The 25,388-nt window shown below is 36.7% G+C and overlaps 1 protein-coding gene across 14 annotated transcripts in view; it reads right to left on the minus strand.

Moving 5' to 3' along the window:
* Positions 1–25,388, minus strand: part of GAS2 (growth arrest specific 2) — a 150,535-nt gene that overhangs the window by 99,518 nt on the left and 25,629 nt on the right. For all 14 annotated transcript variants that reach the window (XM_077866186.1, XM_077866189.1, XM_077866188.1 and 11 more), the window contains 2 exons: positions 19,430–19,594; positions 8,355–8,476 (listed from right to left, as the gene is read on the minus strand). In XM_077866186.1, coding sequence (XP_077722312.1) covers positions 8,355–8,476; positions 19,430–19,574 — 267 coding nt within the window. In that variant the 5' untranslated portion in view covers positions 19,575–19,594. The remainder of the gene's footprint in view (positions 1–8,354; positions 8,477–19,429; positions 19,595–25,388) is intronic.

A 25,388-nucleotide genomic window follows, 5' to 3' on the forward strand; every position in this document is an offset into this window, starting at 1 on the left:
AAAATTTGAAACTTGAGAGAAATGATAAATGGATTTAATAGCTTCATGTTAATGAGCACCCATATGTACCAGGTATTACTCAGTGCTTACGTAGATTAAATTTAGCCTCTATAACAACTTATTATTAGCTACATGTTACAAATGAGGAAATTAAGGCAAAGAGAAATTACGCAATTTTCCCAAGCTAATTAACAGTGGAGTCATGATTTAAACCCAGGAAGTGTAGCTGTTGGGTCCACATGATAAACCATGCTGCTTAGCTGAGCTCTCAAAAAGTGTTAAAAATTATTCATTCTGGCAGTGGTACTCTGAAGTGGCTGCCCAAGTATCTATATTTTATAGCCTTAGGATTTGGTATAATTCCTAGGTCCTCCAAAGCTATTGGTTTTTATTTCTTTAATATCAGAGAATAAAGTTCAGGCATTGGGCATTAGAAAAAATATGAGATATCTGGAATTGATGTTGAGGCTAATACTGGAACAAAACCAGAATGGAAAACGAGCACTCTCTTTTTGGAGAATAAACTGTTTTTGTGGGCTTTAAAGTTTACCCTATTTTGGCATCCTTTTTATGAAAAAGAATATAGGATTATGAATATAAAAATAGATATGGAATTAGTTACTTATTTAGGAAATAAAAGAAGGCACAATAAATAAATAACTTTTAAAAGATAATATACACTAGAACTATCAAAAGCACACAAAAAAGACATAATATTTTAATTGATTAACTGCCTGACATAACTCTAAGTTACTTTTCTTTTTTTTTTTTTTAAGATTTTTTATTTATTCTTAGAGATGCAGAGAGAGAGAGAGAGGCAGAGACACAGGCAGAGGGAGAAGCAGGCTCCATGCAGGGAGCCTGACGTGGGACTCGATCCAGGGTCTCCAGGATCAGGCCTTGGGCTGCAGGCGGTGCTAAACCGTTGTGCCACCGGGGCTGCCCTATTTTACTTTTCCTTATAGATTTTAGCCCTATACTTTCAGGTTACCTCTTCACAAACAATAACTTAGAAATATTTTCATAGGGAGAATATAGAGATAACCGAATCTTTTAGCATGATTAAGCAAAACAAGTCTTTTAAATACTTTAGAATAATCTCTTTCAATCTCATAACTCATTATTGATAAATACCATTAATTTTGAAATCTACAAAAAGTCTATTGTCCTAGTGAGAGAAATCGATCAAGTTTCTTTTACACATGAGCCTTTGGACGCAGAAGACTGTTTCACAGAATAGATGTGGTATAAAGAACTCAAATATGATTTGCGTTTGGCATTGGGTCCTGTCCTTTGCTTAATTCCTGTCCCCTAATCAGTTTGTTTCCAAATGGGAAAGAGCTGACTTCTTATCTTGGGGGGAGGGGACAGAGACCTTACGTGGGGGAGTGTAGGCTGGGACTCCCTCTCAGGAAGTAGGGAAGGTACCTGGTGGATCCCCATACCTCGGTGTTCTCCTGGACCAGGCTAAGAGGAGTATCAACCAACCTGGACATTCTTGGAACCATGGCTCTGTCCTTAAAGTCTCAGCTAGCCATAGTCAGAGCTGATGATCTCCACCAGGTATCAAAACATTGCGGCCTGGATTAGGTTGGACTTCGATCCATCTCCCAGCATGACTCGTAGCCAATACAGGAATTCTTGGCTGACTGGCGACATGGTCTCAACATACATTTAAAATCTTGCGTGCCACTGAGTGTATTATGGCAGGGTTTTTCTCTACTTATGCAGTAGATTTTGACGGTGTTAGTTTGAAGAAAGCAGGATGTAATTTTAGATTTGGCGGATTTAATGAAATTGAACTGCACTAACTAGAATTCAGTGTGCTAGCATGGACAGCTACAGATGATCTGTTAATAGCCTGCTAGATTTGCTAACACAAACGTAGATGCAATACTGGCACACGCTAAGTGGCACTAAAAGGCCAGAATCACTTGGAAAATATAGAGAAAGGAATTCAGGACTTGGAAAAGAAATGTTGCATGCAATTTATAATGTGCACCTCACCTAAGCATACTTCTTACAGCGTCACTCGGTGGGGCCCGAAGAGGCTCTACATTTTACTAAGATAGGAAGAACAGGTTGGTGAGGAAAGTTCCAGAAGTTCCTAATGTGACTTTTTGCTCCAGAAAGAGGACGCTGGTAACAAGAGTTTTGTCTTGTTACTGTGAATGGGGACTCTCGAGGTGGCAGGAATACATACATAGCGACACTTAACTTTCACAGGCAAGGTGGATGTGGTTGCCAGAAGGCAAAGTAGGCTAATCAGATCTCAGGATAACCAGTCCGTCAGGAGACCTGACTATGGTGTATTAATCATGGGGCTTTTAGCTGTAAATTGCCTAAGTTCTTGATTTGTATGACAGAAACACCACCAGCAACAAAATGAGAGAATATTTCTGATGACCCAGTTCTTAGACTAGAGCCGATCTGTAGACACCCAGGACCCACTGAATACAAGGAGTAATGATCTCAAGCCTTTCCTATAAAGCTTTCTCCTAATCTTTAAAGGGACCTGATAGTTTGCTATCCATTAGGGAAAGGGAAGTACCTTATGGAGTTACACTATGTTACACTATGACTATTGTGCCTTTATACATATAGAAGTTATTTTTATATTTTTCCCTGAATGTGCAATTGGCAAGGGTAATCTCAGCAACTGTCATAATTTTTATTCCCTAACATTTAGGATAAAATACCACAACTTGGAAAGGCAGAGATTCGTGCTACGGTCAATGACCTGAACATTGCAAGGAAAGTGATTCCCATCACATCTCCACTCAACTCAAGCCAATACAAAAGATGGATGCGACGTGGGCAACAGCAGGGAAATTATCATGAAGTAATAGTTTTAATCAGAGTTGCCGTCCCAGAAGTGGTGTTTCCGCTGAAGCATACGTATTAGAAAATATCCTAGGGGCACCTGGGTGGCTCAGTCGGTTTACGTGTCTGACTCTTGATTTAGGCTCTGGTCATGATTTCAGGGTCATGAGATTGAGCCCCATGTCAGGCTTCATGCTGAGTGTGGAGTCTGCTAGAGAACCTCTCTCTCCCTCTGCCTCTGCTCCTCACTCCCTCTCTCTCCCTCTCTCTCAAAATAAATAAATAAAACCCTACAAAAGGATAAAAGAAAATATCCTAGTACTTAACATGCATCTGTTGGTCTGCAAAATGCAATTTTCTTAATCCTGATAAATAGAGAATTCCAGAAGCGGTTTGCATACAATTGACAAAAATAACAGAGGTGTCTTACTATCCTGTACATCAGCTCAGGCTCTGTGACATAACCTATAGGAACATGTCAACACCACATGACACATTCTTCTGTTAGATCATGGTATTTTGCAGACTTGATATTACAGAGCAGGAAAAGTAGGCAAACCAGATGGCTTCATAACATCCATGGACTCCAGAGGGCAGGAGATAAATCATGTGACAACCCAACTCAATGAAGTTTCTAGGTCCAGTAGGAGGGGCCATGTAGGAACATTGCCTTCTTTGTCGAAGATATCATGCAAATGTTCCTCAATTGTCTGATGGAGACTGAATCTCCATCTTGGGACACGAAGGACCATGGAACTTGAGATGTTCATTATGAACTTAGTGCCAGATGATCAACTTGGCCGCATTTTTAGTTGTGCCCAGCAATATTCCATTACCTACAGAAATTCTGTCGCATTGGCACTAGTTCAATTAGATTGAGATTCAGGTAAATTCCATAAGTACATCACTCACTTTCTATTATGTCTACTTTTTGCTTTCCTTAGCCCACACATATAGCAACCCAGATCAAGGCCCATATCAAGTGTCTTATGACTAGTTGACTATGAATAGGGAAAAAAACCTCAGCAAGATATTTCATTGTTTCTGACTAAAAGATGAAAGATTTTCCCCATGGTCCAGAACTTAGAGAAATGGTGACAGGGGAATTAATTTTATACTGGGAAATCATTTATTTTATATATTTAAAACTTGAAGATATTTGTATTTTTTTAAATCCTGAGGAACTGGACTTTCTTACTAACTTTTCTTGTTTTCTTTTTCCTCTCAGTCCCAGGCAGCAAAATAACCCATAAAAAATCATTTATTTCCACATGATGACACCTGTATTCCTTCCATTTATCATGACTCCCTTGGTTGGCTTATATAGTCCTAGCATTACATTTGCATTGAAAAACCATGAATTTATTAAGGAAAACACAATCATTTTAGCTGTGTAGCCACATATAGATGACTCGAGATTATTCACAGCTGAGATTTTCTTTTCGAAAAACCTTTTATTTACTTCTACCACACTTTCTTGTTCTCTCAGAGGTATCAGGAGTAAACACACATTTCTGGATTTCTCTGAAATCTATCTTGATAAGATGTTTTCTAAACAAAATGTGCTATTGATTTTTGAGGGTAAAAACTCTAATCTCTATGTTTTATTTAATTCCTGGATGGTAAAACATCCTGAGGTAGTGTTATCTTGCAGCCCAGAGAACTAGATATTCTTGATGGGCAAATGTGCTATGGACATTCTATCTGACTAGGATGTTCTTTCCCCCAAACAAGGACTGAATTCTACATTTAGATGGTGAATGTTCAGTTCCTTCCTTGGAGCATAATGTAGCATTCTACTAGGTAACAGAACTTCTTTTTTTGTCTTTTCCCTTCATGTGCTTCAAAACTGATCTAACCACCCAGGGCTCTTTGAAGTCAAAGGAAGCTCTGAACCCAGGGAAACTCTGATGTCTGGGGCAGGGACTCTCAAGATAAATGAGACAAACAGAAAGGAATGTTAGGAGAAAAAGAGAGGTTGAACCCTTTGAATGTCGTGCACCGTGTTCATGCCCCAGTGGTTGAATCTTGTACACAAATCAGCAAGTCATGACTGGTGGAAAAAGAACACAGTAAATAGACAATAACAAGCGGTTCATGCAGCTGAATTCTATCTGGACCAGGAAGTGAAAGTTCATACATCAGTGTAGCGATTATGCTGTCTTGATTGGAGATGCCAACTTTGAGTCAGGTAACCAAGGGTCAAAAAGAATAAAATCTGACCTTGGACTTATCGCTTATTTTGGTTTTCTCACCCCAACAGGATACTGGAAAGATTAGTTTGGGTTAGATTTTTACCTTTCAAGGTCCTGAGCTCCAAGAATATTTTGTAGTTAGAGTGAATTAATCATATTATGGTACATATAAACTAATCAAAATCAGATTGTATTGTAAACTGCTGCACACTAGTCTCAAATGTGTCTAGCTATTGCCTAATTCTGTGAAATGTCTATATTGTTTCCATGCAAAGTGAGAAAATACAAAGGCTAGGATTAACTACTGATAGTCAACAAACTCAAAGGGGCAATTTCTACTGAGCTATTGAAGCCTAGAATAAAGAATCAAAGGATATCATTTATTTTCATTCAGAGTATTTTATCAAGCCACAATAGGATATGATTCATGGATTTATAACTAAAATTTTAAATATGTAAACCGTCTAACATAGTTATTAAGTATACTTGCAAATATTAGGAGTGTGTAAGGCACTCTTAACATGGACATACCTCACATATACCGGGCATAACTTCCTTGTTCAAATGTGTTTACACAGGTGTAAAATCCCCAAATTAAAGATCAATCAGGAAAAGTAACAATATTGCTGTGAGAATGAGCATGTGAGATTTAAGTGCCAGGAGAAAATTACAAAGGGCTTCCTGTGACATGACTTTAGGTGGGATCCAGTTTGTGGTGGTTGTTTTTTTTTTTTTTTTTTTTTTTTTTTAAGTAAATCTGTTTTAGCATCTCCCTAACAGTTTCACTAATTCATCAAAGGTATTGACCAACTTATCTGTCTTTATCACTATTGTTCCTAGATTTTAAAATGCCAAGGTGGAAAATAATTACACACACACACACACACACACACACACACAAGCAGGCAATACTGTAGTCTACAGGCTATTTATATCAATTTGAAAGCCTCCTTTTATTCTATGGATAATATTCAATGTAAACCTAACTGCCTGAGTTTTAGCAAATTTATTCTTGTTTAAAGTTAGATTTAATAAAAGCAAAATGCTATATAATTTCATATAATGTCTATTTCTATTTTAGACAAAAGATGGATTGAAAACAAAATTATACTGGACTTACAAAAATGCTCATGTCAAACTTGGATGGGTTGACAAAATTATATTTATGACCCATAATCGCTATGAAGTATTAGCCATTTGGCTTCACATCTATTGAAAAATCTCTCATAAAATGCAAAAAAAAAAAAAAAAACTAGCCTTCTTTGCATTTTTTTCATATAGTAAGACACATGCTATTTTGATTTAAGCTGCATATTGTTGGAAGTAAGTTGTGAAATATATAATTCTGCCAAGGACACAGAAGGTAATTCAGTCAAGAGTAACTGTGTCAACTTCTAACTCAGATTAAATTTGATTTTTTTGAGCACTGAAAGTGAGTCATAAAGGGTATTTTTAAGTCTATGTTTATTCAATTACCACAGTTGAGGTTTTATACTAAAATATATTTATCGTAATCAGAAAAAATTTAGACTTTATATTTAATTAAAAAATACTTCCTTGGGGTCAAGGAAGTACTTTGAGTTTAATAAATCCTTGCTGCAGTTTTACTCACTTTGAAAGGAAAACGTAATCTGTTTCTTTTTATATTTTATAGTTTTATTATAAAAATGATATAATTTGAAATGAATGTTTCAGAGGGAAAACAGCTATCAAAATCCTGATCCATAGCTATTCTCAACATCACATATTATCCTGGAGATTTAGGCAGAGCTTTGGAAACATCCCAATCCCCAGGTTGCACCGCATTGGGAATTTTTTTTTTTTTTTAAGATTTTTATCTATTTATTTGACACAGAGAGAGGAAGAGGACAAGCAGGGGGAATGGCAGGCAGAGGGGAAAGGGAGAAGCAGGCCCCCCGCAAAGCAGGGAGCCCCACGCAGGACTCGATCCCAGGTCCCTGGGATCACGACCTGAGTCGAAGGCAGATGCTCAACCGACTGAGCCACCCAGGCACCACCCCCTCATAGGGATTGATTCAGGATGTTCAGGCACGGGAGCCAGGCTGAGTAAATTTTAAAGATACACAATGATTCCAATGTGCAGCGACATTTGGGAGCCACTGAAATAATTAATACTTTTAGAGAGCTCCTTTTAAGAGGAAAAGAAAATGGAGGGGCTTTGTATACAGCATATAATACTTTACAGGGTGATGTGAAATATAACCCCCAAAGGAAGTACAGTGCTGTAAAAAAAATACATTATTTTAAGAAGCTTGATTTTTGTTTGAATTTTAGTTGAACAATCATTTAAAAAAATACATAAGTAATCAGTGTCACTCTATTTTTTTGCCAGCATTATAGCCAATCTAACAACTCTTGAAATCTTCACCTTATTCATTTCAATTTTCATTTTCCTTTCACTTAAAGCTATCTTTAACATTATTTTATCCTTAGTTGTTTCTTAATTTTTCCTTCTCTTTTAAAAATTAAGAAAAGTGTCACCTATCTTGTTTCCTTCAAAAATGATCAAACACCAGGCTTTCATTATGTGCTTATAATCAGTACAAAGGAACACATGGGGGCACCTGGGTGGCTCAGTCGGTTATGTGTCTGACTCTTGATTCAGGCTCAGGTCATGATCTCGGGGCAGTGGGGTCGAGCCCCCTGGGGGTCTCTGTGCTCAGTGTGGAGTCTGCTTGAGATTCTCTCTATCCCTCCCACACTCCCGGCTCCAAGTGCATGTGCAGGGTGTGGGCTCGCTCTCAGTATCTCTCTCTTTCTCTCAAATTAATTAATTAATTTTTTTTAAAAAAGGAAGGAAAAAAGAAGTGCAGAAAAGAAATCTGAGCAGTCAGAAAAAAAAAATGTCCAAAGTGACTTAGTTCAATGCTACTCCTTATTTAAAAAAACAAATATGTACACACTCTAGATATGTTGTTCTAATAACCTGCCACAATAATCTATTTAGAAACAAAGACCGATCTCGTAAATCTTTCTTGGCCAGATCTTTTTCATCACCTTGATGACATGAATTATTTCTGGGCTAAATTTGTAATCGATACATCAGATTCAACCGGCTTATACACAGTACTTGTTTTGTTATTAACACCAACAATTTCCATAACCTTCTAGTTAATTAGACTTACCAAAAGGATTATGTAATTTATGTAATTAGAGTGCAAATAACATGCTGCCTAATTAAAATGTACCCTCTGTGTTTCCTTAATAGACACATTAATATATCCATTGACAACAAAATACTAAAATTAAACTCTGTTCATAAGCAACTAGAAATGTAATCCACCTCCTGAATGATTCTGCCTGGGGACCTCTTACCTTTGGAGGCTTATTAGCATCCATGCCCTCTTTGAATTTCTCCTGCACAGTTTCTGCAAGTTGACAGAGCAAGGCACCATTATCCAATTTCTCCATAAAAGTTTCTGCTGTAATCTCCTTCCCTGCAATGACATAAAGAAGCGTTATAAAAGCACAATCATTCCCTGTTGCACATGTGACATGCCTGCCAACATAGTTGACACGGTTTTTATCACCAAAATTTCTATTCCAGCTGAGTTACATATCTCTGGGATGGGAACTCAAGGACAGAACGGTTCTTTGGAATTTTAGATTTTCCTTTGGTGGCAGGAATCTCAGGGTTTTATATTTTCATAACACAATTTCAACCGCGTAGAAAGTTTTATTTCGTGTTAAAAGCAGCAAAATGATATCCTACGGGAGAGTCCCACCGCTTGGCAATAGGAATAAAAACCAGCCAGTCAATGAAACCCACACAGTTTTACCAGTGGTCACACTACCCGACCTCTGAGGTTCATTCAAGGCTCATCCTCAACAGGCCCTGTGCTCACCCTGGCCTGCAGGGCAGAGGCAGAAGCAGAACAGGCATCCTGTGGTCTGCTCACATCTTGGATTACAAGAACCCCGGAGCTCTTGTTTCTTTAATTTTAAGTAGAGTCGTGGTGCATCAAAAATCAACCACCACTGGCAACTGTAGTAGTGTGGCCAATGCAGAAGCCACGTTTCTAAGTTCTACTGAGCTTGTTTTCCTGATTAAGATGAGGCCGGCAAAACCCACACGAGTAATAGACTCTGAAAGAACCCCCCCCACCACCATTCCTCTTCCTGCCCTCACCTTTGAACAGTGGGTCCTCAGGCCCAGTCTCTGTTCTTCTCTCCCCTCAAACCCTCTCAGCTTCTACTACTGCTCTTAGGCACATGACTTGCGGTTGTCTGTCCCTGTCATTTTAACCAGTGACAAGGCTGTTTTCTTTCCTACCATCTTCCACAACGTATTTTTGCTTCTTCTTTTTCCTTTTATTTTATAGGGTTTCATTGCGATATAACTCCCACACCTTACAATTCACCCATTTAAAGTGTGTCATTCAGGGGCTTTTAGTGCATTCAGAGTTGTGTGACCATCACCACCACCAATTTCAGAACATCTTATCGCCCCCCAAAGGAGCCCTATCTCCTATACCTATATCACTCCTGACTCCTTCTTTCCTTCAGCCTTATAAACCCACTACTATTTTTTCTTGTATACTCCCCAAATTCATCTTTCCCAAAGCTCTCTCCTTTTCCTGGTGCTCTAATTCTCTAAGTTTCAGCATATTTTATTTTCCTGCCTTAATTTCCTAGAACTTATTAGTCACAAGTCCTTGTAGACTCATGCTTCCTTCTGTTTCTGGTACCGTAATCTCAATAAAAATGTTTGTGATTTGATACCTAAATCTCAAGCAACGAAAGCAATGGCTATTCCTTGTACCCTCAATTTCTCTCTCCAATATGTATCACACTCATTGCTAAAATTACTGTGGCTAAACACCGCCCTCACTGGGGCATTACACTACTTCACTGCATAGTCCCTAATCTTCCCTTCCACCAAAAATATGAAATCTATCCACTTGAACATATCCAAAGGCTGACCCCTATGCCTCTAATCCACTTCTCTAATCAACCATCCTTATACCCTCTCTGATTCTTAGTTTGCACCCTGCCTTCACAGTTCCTCCAGCAAGGCCTTCCCATTCCTACTGCCATGCCTTTTTTCCTGGCCTGGCCCCTTCCTACGATGTCCTCCTCCCTTGTATCTGCCCCACCAAGTTCTATCTTGCCTTAATCAAAAAGCCAGAAAGATTTTCCCAGTGCATTCTGATCTCTTTTTCTATATGGTGGCACTCAAGGGCAACACTCATTTTGGCAACTTCTCAAACCTCCTCTATTGCTAATAATTATGTCTTGTGTAAAGTTCTTGTCTTCCTCAAACCTCTTGGGGCATATTGTGTGTGTGTGTGTGTGTGTGTGCGTGTGCACACACGCACATTCCTGCAGAGGTAAATATAATGTTATTACCATCGTAGGCACCTAGGAAATGTGTCCAGTGAGCATGTAAATTAACAAATGAAGAAACAAACTGCTGAAAAATTTTGAGAAAATGTTGGGTATTATTTTTGTAAAAAGTAGTTAAGTTGGAGCCAAGAAAAAAAAAAAGGAGCACCTTAAAGTTTTATAGTGAGACTCTCACAGGATTAGCTTTAATCTTAAGAAAAATGCATGCAAAAATAAAAATAGAAAAATAGAAAAAAAAAAGAAGAGAAAAATGCATGCAGCTCAATTCCATGAACACTTAAAAATATTACCCAACTGGAACACAGATAAACTACTGGCTTAAAGTTAAACTCACGATATGTAATATATTTGGATTGCAAGAAACATCTGTTTGAAATTTTTTTTTTAACGTTTTGGGGGAAGGGCAGGTAAAGGAGGAAGGAAAGGAGAAAAAAAAGAAAGGAAAGAAGGAAAGAAAATCACCTTTTTAAAAATGTTCTTTTCTCCCTACTGGATACTTCACATTTTAGCCCCCAGTTAGGATAATGACTTCTGCAGGTGGCAAAACATCAGTAGCTCTAACTACTCACCACAGAAGTAGCCTGCACAAAACGACTATTATTTCAAAATCGTATGCAGCTCAACTTCATTCAGGAATGAAAGTAAAATATTCTCAAGATATGAAAAGCCAGCACAACAAAATTTGTATTATGCATTCACCATACTGGCCTGCATTTGCTAATAAGACAGTTATTTTGGAAATAGATATTTTGGAAAAATAAATATTAGAAATATTTGAAAATTGCCAATTAAATTTCAAGGTAAAGAAAGTAAATTTTGCTCCAAATTGTCAAATGACTCCTTTATAAATTACTTATAAGATTCTCTACATTTGAGAGAGGTCTTTAGGTATTAGTATTTCATTATATCCATGGCAATTTAAAGATTCTATTCATAATGTTAAGTGACAAGATGATTACAATTAATTTAAAAGAACTTGTAAAGTATAAAAAGAAAAATGCCTTTCATTAAAAGGTTATTAGCAATTTACCAAAAGGTATGATTGTTGCGTTTTATATGTTATACCTGAAAATTTTTAGTTATCCCGATTTTCATGAATACTTGAAGAAAGAATTTACATTAAACATCTGTATCTAATGAAAAATATATTAGGTGTCAGCTTTCAATTCTGTGTATTTTATAGCTCCAAAGGTGGATTTTTTTTTTTTGCTAAAACAGACACTGGTACATACTTTACAGTTGAAACATACTACCTCAAATGAAGGAAAAATGCAAGATGGAGAAGTTATTTTTTTTAAATCTTCATATGTAATATATTTTCCACTCAAAGAATCATAAAATACACATTTTAAACATACATTATAATTGTAAGAAATCAATATAAGCTCTATTTGGAATGTTGTATTATCTCACTCTTATTACATTAATATTACGAACAATTTTTTTAAAAATCATTACATAAAAGTCAGCTCAATTGAACCATGAGAAGTCCATTAGAACAAACTATATGAAGCAGTAATTACAATTTCTTGAGTAAACATTGTAAAAAGCTAACTATCTCTGTTAGGCAAAACCAGATCTTCTTTAATCAGAATTGTGTGGCTCTTTTGAGACATGAGATTATAAATACGAGATGCAGTAGGATTCTAGAACTATAGAATCCCTTCTTCCCCAGCTCTGTCCTTCCGTGTTATTGGTGTGTTTAGGAAAAGATAGGGCAATGCATAGATACAATTAAATCATCTTGGAGTACCGACTGATCCACACTGGAGCGAAAAGACTATTGACTTGAACGTTAATCTAAAATAGCCTAGTCTAACGATGTCTGGGTGGCTCAGTTGGGTAAGCTTCTGACTCTTGATCTCAGCTCAGGTCTTGATCTCAGGATTATGAGTTCAAGCCCCATGCTGGGCTCCATGCTGGGTGTGGAGCCTACTTAAAAAAAAAAAAAATTGCCTAGTCTAAAAGTAATACCTTTACTTCTTGAGTTCATAATTGTGGACTTTGATCTTCCTACCACCAATTGAGTCATGACTGACAGCCTGCCAATAGACAAAGATCAAGGAATTTGGTTAAAGATTGTGGTTAGTCATTTCCTCATAAAATGGCAGGGCACAATCATATGACGTAAAGATCTGCCTGAAATTTTCTTGTCAACGAACTAAATCAGAACACATGCTTATACACATCAGTGTATTCTTCCCAGAAATACGAGCTTGCCATAATTTCCATAATGATTAAGTATCAATCTGTAGTGTTTTAGACTGGAGCCACCTGAAAAAGAATCCTTTTTCTCTTCTACTTTGCTGAGAAAAAAAGTTTTCGTCCCAATAAATTAGCAGTACTAAACTCAGTTTCCTAAATACATGGCAACATCTAATAATGGTATTTAACATTTGAGACTTAACTATATGCCAGGCACATTACAACTATTCATCTGTTTAATCTCCTCATCAATAAAGTGCTTTTATTGTAGCCATTTTACAGATTATGAAAACTGAAGTTTTAGATTCAGTAATCTGCTAAAAATTACTCAGTGAATCTGGATCTTTAACCCATGATGTCTAGCATTAGAGTCTAGTGTTCTTAGCCACTATGCTTGGCTACTTAAACAAGTATTTTTGCTAACTACATAAAAGACTATTTTCTACAATAAAGCGTTCTCCCTAATTCTGTAGTTATTTTTCTCTGCAGAAACTCCATCAAAAGCCCTTCAGAAACAACAACAACAACAACAACCAAAAATCACTTGGGGCTGAAAACTGAAGAGAAGTCCATGGTGTAGACTGGAGAATGGCTGAGAGAGTCACTCAGGCATGTTCTGATGTGTGGCCTGGTTCACTGCGGAAGAAGACTAGGGTATATCATCTCTAAAGCTGATCCAGACGGGATCAAACTCTATTCCAAACTCAAGGGCACTTCTTTCCAGCAGATTTCTCTAATTGGAGAACTCAAACCAATCTGTTCATCTCTTTTCTTAACTCAGATTATTCAGTGCTTTGAAGGTTGGGAAATAGGATATGATTCATTATACCCAGAAGTCCTAGATCAGCACCTGCTCCCCACTGATTCAAAGCATCCATCCTGCATTTATATCAAGAAAAGATAAAGCTGCTTCTGTTTGAAAAGTTGGGTTAAAAAAAATGAGGCAGTATCTCTCTCAAAGCTGTCAACTTGTGAACATGAATCTGATTCTTTAAACTTTTGAACCAGCATAAGATACCACCTTTCTTAAAGAATTTTTTTGACTATATCAAGAATATGGGAACTCTGCATGATAAGGATCTGGTAATGCGCTTTAAGAAAAAAGAAAGAAAAGCTGAACTCATTAGACAGCAGTTGCATTTGACAACAGCAACTCCAATAAATAGGTGCTTAACTTTTTAATACTGAAATAGGTTAATTTTAGAAATAAGTGAAAATTCTAAAATATTATATATTGATCACATTAAGCATATAACAACTAGATTTTTCTTTCTGTGCATGTAAGAAAGTCAGACAAAGGGTAAATGATCATCATATCAATTGTTATGATGCATTTCTAAATTTAAGTGAAATCAATTAAACATAACATAATTTGTAATAGATTTTATGATTTACTCAAAGTCTCTGCATATAGCCAAATACATATATCTTTAAAACAATCTTTAAAAACAATGTCAGTTTCTTTGATACTTAATAACTAGAATATTTTCTCAAAAATATATTGCCATATGGTTCATATTAGTGTTATTAACTAAATACTGATTAAAGATAAAGGTAGACAATTATTTTCAAATGATTAAAGAAACACAGTGAAATATACCATTTGAGAGCATTTACATTAGTATTCTCATTTCAAAGTTAAGCCAACAACAATCTTCAAGACTCCATGAGCAACCAGGAAATTCATAGAATGTGCCTCATCTATTTGAATGATGGGTGGAGACTATAATTTGGGACTGTTAATTTAATAATATGCTGTCTACTCAAAGTGACAACCAAATGATCACTCAAGATTTTTTTGTACAATGATTTGATGTTCAGACATGTCCTAAGGACACAGTTAAATAACCATGGCCAATAGCAAGTTCATGAACAAAAATAACAAAACATAAGACTGCAAATAAATATGAAATGTATATATTTAATGTGTAGCAGAGGACAGCGGCCAAAGAAATGTTCTATAGGGAAGAATAAAGGGATCCTTTCTGAAAGTTGGTAATAAATGCTCCATGGTGCCAGCTATTGGAAAACATACTTGGACTACAAAGACTATTTTCAATAAGATCAGTAGGTATTTCCAAGGATATGTGAGTAGTCAGTAAACATTACATGATGATCTTGCCATGAATCAAGTTGGTATGCTATCTCTTAAATAAATCCCAACTACCATAACTATTTATTCATCCTAACTAGTTAATTTATCACAAGATGGTTGGCATTTAATATTCTAATATATAAATTTTAATCTAAAAGTTTGCTACTGTTGATTTAATTCTATACCTAAGAATGTAGGGTGGTATTTATTATTGTTACTAAGTATATACTACCTGAAAATTATGTATTATACCTCCATACATGGCATGAATGTGAATATTAGTCTATGAACCAATGAAACGATTTTTTCTCTATCACACATTTTTTTTTCTATCACACATTTTTAACTACCAAAGAAGCCTAAATATATTGAATGTTCTTTAAGAATCTACATCTTACAAGTGACATTTTATATATAGGACCAGAAATACATGAATTTAGAAAACCACTAACAGGGGCACCTGGGTAGGTCAGTGGTTGAGCATCTGCCTTTGGCTCAGGTCATGATCCCAGGGTCCTGGGATCGAGTCCCACACTGGGCTCCCTGCATGGAACCTGCTTCTCCCTCGGCCAATGTCTCTGCCTCTGTCTTTGTATCTCTCATGAATAAATAAATAAAATCTTTAAAAAAACAACAACAACAACAAAAGAAAACCGTTAACAAAAGAAACAAGTAAGGTCACATCATAATGGCAACATCTAAATAAAAGTTTTAATTTAGTATGTAAATGTCTACCTCTCCAAAAAATGCAGATACTTTACACAGAGACAGTATCAACTTTGAAACTATTTTCAAAACATCTCTACCTTTCAAGTAGATGAAAAACAAGAATTAAAAGAGAACTACACAGTGTAAATTTGCAAATATTCAAGGTGATAAAACTGTCACTAATAAATAATTTTAAAATTTACTTTAATGGCTCATTTCCAAAATATGTAAAATCTAAATGTATCTATTATGTGTAATGCAAATATCTTCTAACACAGCCATACTTTTTTGAGTTTTTGAAGATGAAGGAAGACCACTTTTTTTTAATTATTAAAAAAACACAAGTGAAATGAACAATTTCAGAGCATTTACATTAGTATATTCATTTCAAAGTTAAGCCAACTTAGTTTTCTTAACTCCAAATGTTTTACCACTTTCAAATAATCTCAAGTTATTGGTCTACTTTCTAAGTTACCATGAGGATATTTACATGAAAGTCATTATCTATCTACTTCTATGAATTTAAGTCAACACAGGGTTGTTGACTTCCTTGACTATATCTTGAAGTTAAGATTCCTTTTCTGAGGAAATTTCACAAGCCATCAGTTGCATTTTTGTTACCAACTACTAGCATTATTTTTTTTTCTTTTTATTCTTTAAAAGAAAGATTATTCACTTATGTAAATTGTGTTCTCCCTGTTTATGCATATTGATGATCTCAAACTGGGTCTCAAGAGATGGATTTCTTGGAAACCTAGACTTTTGGAACTGGAAAGGACATTAGAGATCATCCACTCCAAGCTCTTCATTTTATGGTTGAGGACACTGAGCCCAGAAAAGATAGCTGAGTGACTTTGGGCAAATTTCCTACTGAGTGGCAGAGCCAGAATCAGAAGCCAGGTCTCCTGACACCCATTTAGGAGCCAGGTCTCCTGACTTTGAGTCCAAGGATCTTTCCATTACACACACACTGACTCTCTATTCTTTGAGGATGTCTTGGGCTGCTTACCCTGATCAAACTGCTTTGTAAATGATTACATTCACCAAATAAAATACCTTTGATGACAAGTCATGGGGCCTTGGAGCATGCCTATACAATCAGGCTATACTCTAATGATGATCTTTCCCTGCCTAGAACATGTCAATGACTCCTCCTTGACCGTACAATAAATTATTAAGCTCCTTAACACAATCTTCAAAGCAGTATGTGACCCACCCCCAACAAGCTGCATGAAATTCTCCCCCTCTTGATCACTGTTATTGATGCCAGCCTTCATTCAGTTCTTCCTGTTTCAGTACATGCCATTCCCTCCACTCAGGCTCTTCTCCCGTGCTTTGTCTGGCTAGCTATTAGTTATTCTTTAGTTCTTAGTTAAACAGAAAACCTTTTAGGAGCACCTGGGGGGCTCAGTGGTTGAGCATCTGCCTTTGGCTCAGGTCGTGATCCTGGGGTCCTGGGATGGAGTCTCCCTCTGCCTGTGTCTCTGCCTGTCTCCGGGGGATTCTCATGAATAAATAAATAAAATCTTTTATTAAAAAAGACCTTTTAAAGAGGACCCCCCCATCCCAAGCCCTCTGATGTTTTATTCTAATCCCATGTCATTCTTTTTACATTCTTTTTTTAAAAGATTTTATTTATTTGAGAGAGAGAGAGAGCACAGAAGGAGAAGCAGACTCCCTGCTGAACAGGATCCTAACATGGAGACTTGATCCTAGGACCCTGAGATCATGACTTGAGCCAAAGGCGGATGCTTGACCAACTGAGCCACCCAGGCATCCCTCTTTTTACATTATTATTGTAGCCTGTATCTTTTAGTGTTTACAACAAACCCAATTCATGAACTATTTATTCACTTACTTATTTAAAACGTTTCTTTTTCAATCCATTTCAAGCCCTAAAAGAACCGGCACCCTTATTTCTAATCACTCAGCAGACTGTGCCTAAAACACAGTTAATTACAATGCTAAGTATTTACTAGCTAGTTGATCATTATGTGCCAGATCTTGTTCTAAAGCTGGTGATCTCATTCAAATTTCCAACAATCCTATGAGGTTGGTACCAGTACTATAGTTATGTTACTGGTGACAAAGCTGAGGCACAGTGCATTAGGACACTTGCCTAGGATCACAGGGCTGGTAACTTGCGGAGGGGAGATTTGAATTCAAGCATTCTGATCCCAGAGTCTATTTTTTAGACTAATATATGCTGCAGCGCACTCAAATATTTGTTGAATACACAGACTTACCCACAAAATCAAAGTAATGCTATCATTGAACTATATACAAATGGCATAACAGCGACAAAACCTTCAGTATTTACAATATGCCCAGCACTAAGTAGTACACATATTGTAACCATGTAAGCCCACAACAGCCCTGTCAAGGGGACACTACTATTATTACCACTTTCCCAATGAGGAGACTGAGGCACACAGAGAGGTCAAGCAACTTGCCCAAGATCATATTGCTAATCAGTGGCAGATCTGGGGTTCAAACACAACGAGCAGTGGTTGTAACTTCCCTTCTATGCTGCTGTCCTTGCCACAGCCCATATCTGACGACAGCTCAACGTCAGTAACAAATTACTTATGTAACGATCACTAGTGAACCCTCGAAAGACAAAAAAATTCTAAAAAAAAAAAAGAGAGAAAGAGAAAAAAATCCATCTGTTCAAACTTGACTCCCTGTATGTGATAAAGATAAAAACTCCTTTTTTCTTTTTGTACCAATGTCTTACAAAAAGGGGATAGCCCCTTCCTTTTAGCAGATATAGTGCCATAGCACAGAAAAGGGTCTTGCTGAGAATGCCTCCTGCATCTCTGCCTTTACCCTGTGGCTGGGAACCCTGGTGAAGGCTATAACCTGCACACCCACACGCAGTAGCTCTGGTTACACAGCATAGAGTCGTCAAAAACAGTGTACACACTGAGGAAAAAAGGAGACATCTGCCCTTAGGATGAAGGCTTAAAAAAAAAAAAAAAAACTGCAAAACTCCAGAGCCATGGTGAACAAAAGGAAAATTTTGCTAAAATGTGATAAAATCTTGCTGAACCTTGTTAAAACCTTGCTAGGACTTTATCTAAACAGGATGCTCCCCACTAAGCTCCTTAGTTTCATCAGCTAGAAAGTGGGGATAAAAAAAAAAAAAAACTTGCCTTGAAGGATTCCTTAAACAAGAAAATCACATTAGTGAAATCCCTTCTGCAAATGATAAAGCACCACATAAATTCTATGTTTGCTCAATATTCAAATCTTCTATGTCAGATGTCTATAAGGATCCTTCCCTCAGGTTTTCATTCTGTTCACTGTCAAAAATTGCCAGTGAAAACAGTGCTGTTGTACATGGTGATCCTTTAAATGCACGATTTCATCTCGCACATGGTTGAAATTTTATCCCACAAATATGGCAGCACCATAGAAACAGAAAAGAAGAGGGAGGCTTAACAAGAGGCAAGCCTTTTTCTCAGAGACAACTTTTGGAAGACTACTTCAAAAACAAAAGTGAAATGAGAAAGAAAAATTTCAGTTCAAGGCTGGATGACCCCAGGTAGCTCATTTAGACAAAGGATAGATGTTTTTGTTCTAGAGTCTGGGTATTCAGCAGTTTCAGAAGGTGTCCTATGAAAGTAGGGCAAAACAATCCAGTTTTGGAAGTCAGATTTCACATACTGTGGCCTGTGTACAACGTCAAAAGAACAGGACAAATTGGTCAGCCGCACGAGAGAAAATAAGCAGAGATATAAATAAAGAAATAAAAAATAAATCAGATCAACATGCAGATGGAACAAGCCATTGGACCACACTTTTCCACATTTCAAGGTATGACAGTGGAATTACTAAGCCCAGTTAACATAAGAGATATTGAGAAATTCATTTAAATCTTCCACATGCTTCAGGTTTCCCAGATGCAAAATCCAAATAATGCAATCTTTCTTCCCAAGGAGCTGTCACATGCTTAGGTGAAGGACACGACATGAGGGAAGAAAAAAAACAAACGTGTTATCTTTGCTCCCCAAATGAGATCTTATAACCTTACCTAATAGATTGGTTAACCACAAGGCCAGATCTTCTTTCATCGGGAGCAAATTAGCTTCATGTCTGCTGGCCAGCCATTGGCTATACTGATGCATATCAGAGAGGCCAGGTCCACTGCGTACCTTTGGGCTCAGAGCAGTGCACATTATTTATCCACTTGTAGTACCTGTTTTGGAAACAAAAAAAAAAGCAGTTGCCTTTTATATAGATGTCTCTTGTTAAAATCGTTCTGCCAATGACGGAGAAAGGAACCAGGTCCATGGGACGTTTTGATGACAGGTCAGGTTATTAATTATTAAACCCCATGAAACACTATTTGCTTTTTTCTGTACTGAGCCTATCACTTTTGACCAACCACCTGGTAGGAAACAGCAGCAATCTAAGGCCAACTAGCAAAATCAAACACTGAGCTCTAAGCTCATATAAAACATCGATGTATACTGGGAAAAGTCAGCTTGTAAGGCAAGAAAGTCCTCTGATCCAAAAGCAATAAAAAGGGCTTGATTAAAATGTTAGCATCTAAATTGTAAACTCCCAATGTTTCAGTTAATATTTGAAACCACAGATTTCCACAGAATTTTAGTACTGAGTGCAAGCAGGGACATAACTTGCACAATTTACTGTAAACATAAGGTCACTACTCTTAAAACTATTACCTGGAAGCTTAAACAGAGCACTTGGTTCTCTGCAGGTGGAGTCATGTTTAGAGAATTGAGGGGGAGACAGGGGGACGGTGCCTTCAGAGAGTACCTACTACATTTTTCTCATTTTACACTTAATCAAAAAAAAGAAAAAAGGAAAGAGAGGATAGGTGACTTAACTAAAATCATGTATAGAAGATCATGGCAAGAGTCAGGCTTGAACCTGGCTCTTCAGCATTATTTCCAGAATGATATATTTCACAAAATAGATTCATCAAGAACCCACATGATAACACAAGAATCCAACACAATTCTAATAAGTACTGCCATAGGGTTTTCTTTTATCTTACTTTTACCTTCCCACCTTATATATTTCACAGACTAGTTTTGCTTGCAATCATCTTTCGAGCAGAAGTAGTTAAATGTCTTAGGTCTACAAAATAAGCGATGATTTCATTAACCTGGCCACCTTATGAGTGGCGCAGTCGCCTGCATGGGTCATAGAGAAGATGTTTGAACGTACACGTGGCCTTGACACGTAGCACTCAGTATGCAGCATTTATAGGACCTAAGACTATGCAAGTAATATTGAAGTAGCTAAGGTAAACAAATCCATCAGTTTAACAATGTGGAAGACTCTATTTTGTACCCAAATAGTGAACCGAGTGTATTATGAAATGATAATGAAAATGAAAACATTTACATTTACAGCTGGCAAGAAGTATGATAGAATAAACTGGAGTTTCCAGCTGTGTTTCAATATTTATATATTGATATATATAAATGTATTTATATATTATATATAATATTTATATTTATATTTTTTAAATTTACCAATACAAGTTGTATATACTTTCGTCAGTTTTATTCCTTGAGACATCACAAAGTATTCCTTTCTACTTAAAATCAAACTCTAAATCTCTTAGCATAGGTTAATTTTTTTTTTTTTTGCCTCTTCAAGACTGCTTTTGAAAAAAAAAAATAAGACCACACTAGTGTTCAGAAAATTGCATGACGTGACTGTCTCCCCAACATTCTGCTGTAGTATCAGAAAAGACCGATGAAGTGGGTAAACAGCTAAAAAGCATAATAAATGTATAATTTAAAATCAGAAGCAATTTCATTTCCAAAGCAATTAGGCTTTGGTATAACTTCTTGCAAAAAAAAAATTATCATAAATTGTCTTTGAAAATACTTTTATAAGTCTCTATAGTATCTAATTATCTGAAGTGAGCCAGTGCAAATGTGTAATATTTTTAATACATTTTGTCATATGTTACTAAATTATCATTTCAGGAGCCAGAGTATCATCATTGCCTACTTTTTTGCAGTTTATCATCACATTATTCATATAATGTCCTGAATCTTTCTCCAAACCTTGTGATTAAATACCAGAAATCTAAAACATTTTTGCTCCAGTTCTTTTAAAAATAGAAAACAAGACATCTCCCTGTGGCTAGTTAGGATTCCTATACGCTGGCCAGCCCCCAAAACAAACATTTAAGTAATAATACATTTAAGCACATGATTCATATGTTTAAATAACTAATTGAAATCTTAAAAGGGTTACCTCTAAAATGCCTTTCTTCTCAAGACACAATCTCTCCCACTACTTTCCTGAAAGTGAGATGTGCTACTTCAGTAACCTTACCTACATCCATTATGTGCTCTGCAAACTTCCATTTAAGCCCCAGAATCCTACCTTGCTCTGTAAAAGCAAGAAGACACCTCAGATTCTTAAGCTTATTGTCCAGCAAAGAATTCATCAAGGGATAGTTTACAGTAGGCCTAATGGCATGTAACAGTTTCAATGAGCCAGAGGGACACAATCCTTCCCCTCAATGCTTCCAAACAGTGAAGTTTTTCTTTTCCTTGACAGTGGCACATTTATTTCTCATGTAGTCTGTCCTGTATTTTGCCAGAAATGCAATTCAAACTATCTTCTAATATTTATAGATGATCATTAAGTAAAAACAATAAGAGTAATTAAGCCATCTTCGTTTTGCTGTTTCGGATATAATCCAAATTGTATACAAAGGGGAGAAAACAGTAATAGGATTATACTTTTCCAGGAAGCAAAAGTGGGAGAAAGAAGGCTTAGTGGGTAATCAGCAGGTGATAAAAGTGAAACAATTAAACATATGCCAAATATGTGGACACCGAAAGCCACTGTCATAGATAGGGACTTTTCTGTTTATGTGCCTTGGGAAAAAAAAACTGGGATTTCAACCCAAGTTCTCCTGATCCATTTTCCGAATTGCAAATCACCATCAAACCTAGCATGATTGTGGTCTAGTTGAAAGTCACTACATGGAAGTCTTCGATTTAAATATGGCAGAGACATGAATAGGAAACACAGAAATGAATCTGGCAAGGATCGAAATTTAGAGTGCGGAAGCTATCCCACAGTGAAGTGGTTTCTAACTGAAATGCTTAAACTGGAATGAATAACTATCAGATAGATTTAGATTACTCAGATAAAAAGATCACTACAGGATTGTAGCCTTTCTATAATTTTTTTACTTTAACCAACCAGATGAGTCGAATTAGATCACAAATAACACACCATAACAAAAAAAGGTACCTTCTGATCCTTTGAATTCATTCAAAAGTTTCCAAAAACCAAAGGAGATGCCAAAGAATAGCTTTTGAAGATGGGAAATAATATGATGAAGGGTCCACTAGATTTGAAGGAAAAAGTTAGGTTTGGGGGAAAGAAAACGTTTTGCATAATATAATCTAAACACCGAAAGACGTTACCATGAAAATTCATATAATCCAAATATTTTAAAAGCTTGATAAATGACCTTGGTAACTACTAACCAAAGCCAGTTGCTTTGGAAACAGAAGGACTCAAAGGCTTCTATGCCTCTCTGAACTGTGGCTTCTCCAAGCTCTATGGGTCTACCTAAAAACGGATAACGCAATCCTTAGGATTTGGAATTCAGAAAAATAAAACTTGAAGGGAAAAACATGCAGAAACTTAATACAGAATTCTTCAAAGAATGTGTGTGTGTATTATTTTTTTTCTTTCTTTCCATAGTAGAACCAATTCTGGAATAACCATTATGAGTATGATGAGACTGAGCTAGCCCAGGGGAAAAAGAAAAAAAATTAATGACTCCATAAGTAAAATATCACATGTTCAGTCTGTTGCTCCAGAATCCCAGTCGAAGACATCATAGTTCTGACTCTGAAAAAAATAATATTCTTTCACACCACCTAGAGGTGTGCTTCAATTAGGACCAAGGTGGTTTCCAGCCTATCTCTGCACTGCTGACATGGTATCAAAAAATGTATCACATAGAAAATAAATCAGAAAGAAAGAAAAATAAGAACAAAGTGATAAACATTGTATCACTACTGTCTGCTATGAGGTCCACTCAGCAGCCTGATTAATGGATAGACCATTGGGGGCACCCGGGTGGCTTGGCCAGTTGAGTTTCATCTCAGGTCATGATCTCAGGGTCCTGGGATTGAGCCCCACATCGGGCTCCACGCTCAGTACAGAGTCTGCTTGTCCCGCTCCCTCCCCCTCTATTCCTGCCTACACTCGTGTGCACTCGTGTCTCTCAAACAAATAAGTTAATCAATAAAAATCTTTTTAAAGAATGAATAGAAGATGAGATTCAGAATGAGAAGTGCTGGAGTCCAGTTAGACGACTTCTCTTCTTGGTGCTGGCGTTCCCCAGTGCATACAATGGAGGCAAATACCTCAGATATAATTATGAAGATTAAATACTTGGGCCGGTTTTTGGCATATCCAATAAATACTAGCTAAACCTAAATCATCTTGCAGAAAATGTGCCAATATAAAACTCCTATTGACATATTTTAAAAAGAAAAAAATCTGTAACAAAACAAATATTTTATAGGACGATACTTTAAAAAAAAAAAAAGCCAAAAAAGAGAGAAATGAAAACAAAGTATTGATGAAATAAAACCCAAAATAGTGGAAAATCCAAATTTCTTCATCTTGATGCGGGGGGGGGGGATGAAACCCCAAGGTGATGAATGAAATGTTAAGCTCTAAAATGAGAAGTTCACTTGTATTCTTAACAGCAAAGTTTGGTAACAAATTATACTTCATTTTTGACACCAGTTAAAGACAGAGGAATGCTAAGCCTCTAAAATAAATGAGAAAGGTTGTCACTACACAATCCCGCTCCAACACACACACATGCTCCTTAGTGGTAACTATTTAAAATAGAGTGGCAATGAACCGACAGTCAAGTGACACATCCCTAAAGGCCAACTTTGTTCTGACTCTCATCTCTAATTCAATTTTGTGTTATAAGACAATGAAGAAACAAAATGTATAGGCCAATAACACCATTTTAAAAAATTAAACAATAATACCTCAAGTCAAAACCCCTTCCAAAATCTGGAAGGAGAAAATGCTATCCTTCAATTGAGATTCAAAGAACTAATAACCAAGGACCACTCTGGATGGCTCTTCCATCATTCTGAGTTCTCTCCTCCTATGTGATTCATTTTGGCTAACCAATAATAATATCTCTACAAAGCGACATATTCTCAACCAATGTCACGAATGCCAAATCTTAACCTAAGGGCCTAATTCGCAAATAAAAGTCTAAAATCTAAACAGAAAGATGATTCTAGATCTTAGAAATGGACCTGCACTCTAGCGAAGAGGCACAACTTGTCCACAAATTTTAAAAAGCACCAAGAATAAAGACAAAATGACACTCATTGTCGATTTTCCTAATTTAAACTCAAACGGACCTTAGAAGATGTAGCAGCCAAATTCCTGGTTTTTAATAAGAGGCTGGAGGCCTACGACATTTTGGCCAAAGTAACAAGGTTATTTAGTCACAGAGTCATTAAAAATATCCTACTCAGCTACCCTGGTGTCCAATTTCGAGTAATGTTAAGGTTTTTTTTTTTTTTTTTTTCCCCAGGAAGTCTCTCTTCTTGCAGCTCCATGATGATCTGTCTTGAGCTAAATGATGGTATAGCTGTGATAAGGATTCCTTCTCAAATCATGACCAAAAAAATGAACACTGAGTGGGTACTGGATCCTTGTATCCTTGTGGCTTTGAAATTCTTTCGAGTCTTTAAGAATCCTGCTCCTCTATTCTTCCAAACAAGTTAGCACTGGTTTATTGAACCCCTACCAGATGAACTTGAAACATCATTCGAATAGGAAACCATCTGAAAGTCATTCATCAATTGGGCTATGTAAGGGTTTACTTCAAAATTCCATCTAAGTTGATTCAGTAAACCTTAATTCATGAGAACATTTCGGGGGCTCTGATGCTGTGATACACAGATTTCTGTTTCACTTGACCTCAAGGT

This window comes from Canis aureus, chromosome 23 (assembly GCF_053574225.1).
Source record: "Canis aureus isolate CA01 chromosome 23, VMU_Caureus_v.1.0, whole genome shotgun sequence".
Classification (NCBI taxonomy): Eukaryota; Metazoa; Chordata; class Mammalia; order Carnivora; family Canidae; genus Canis; species Canis aureus.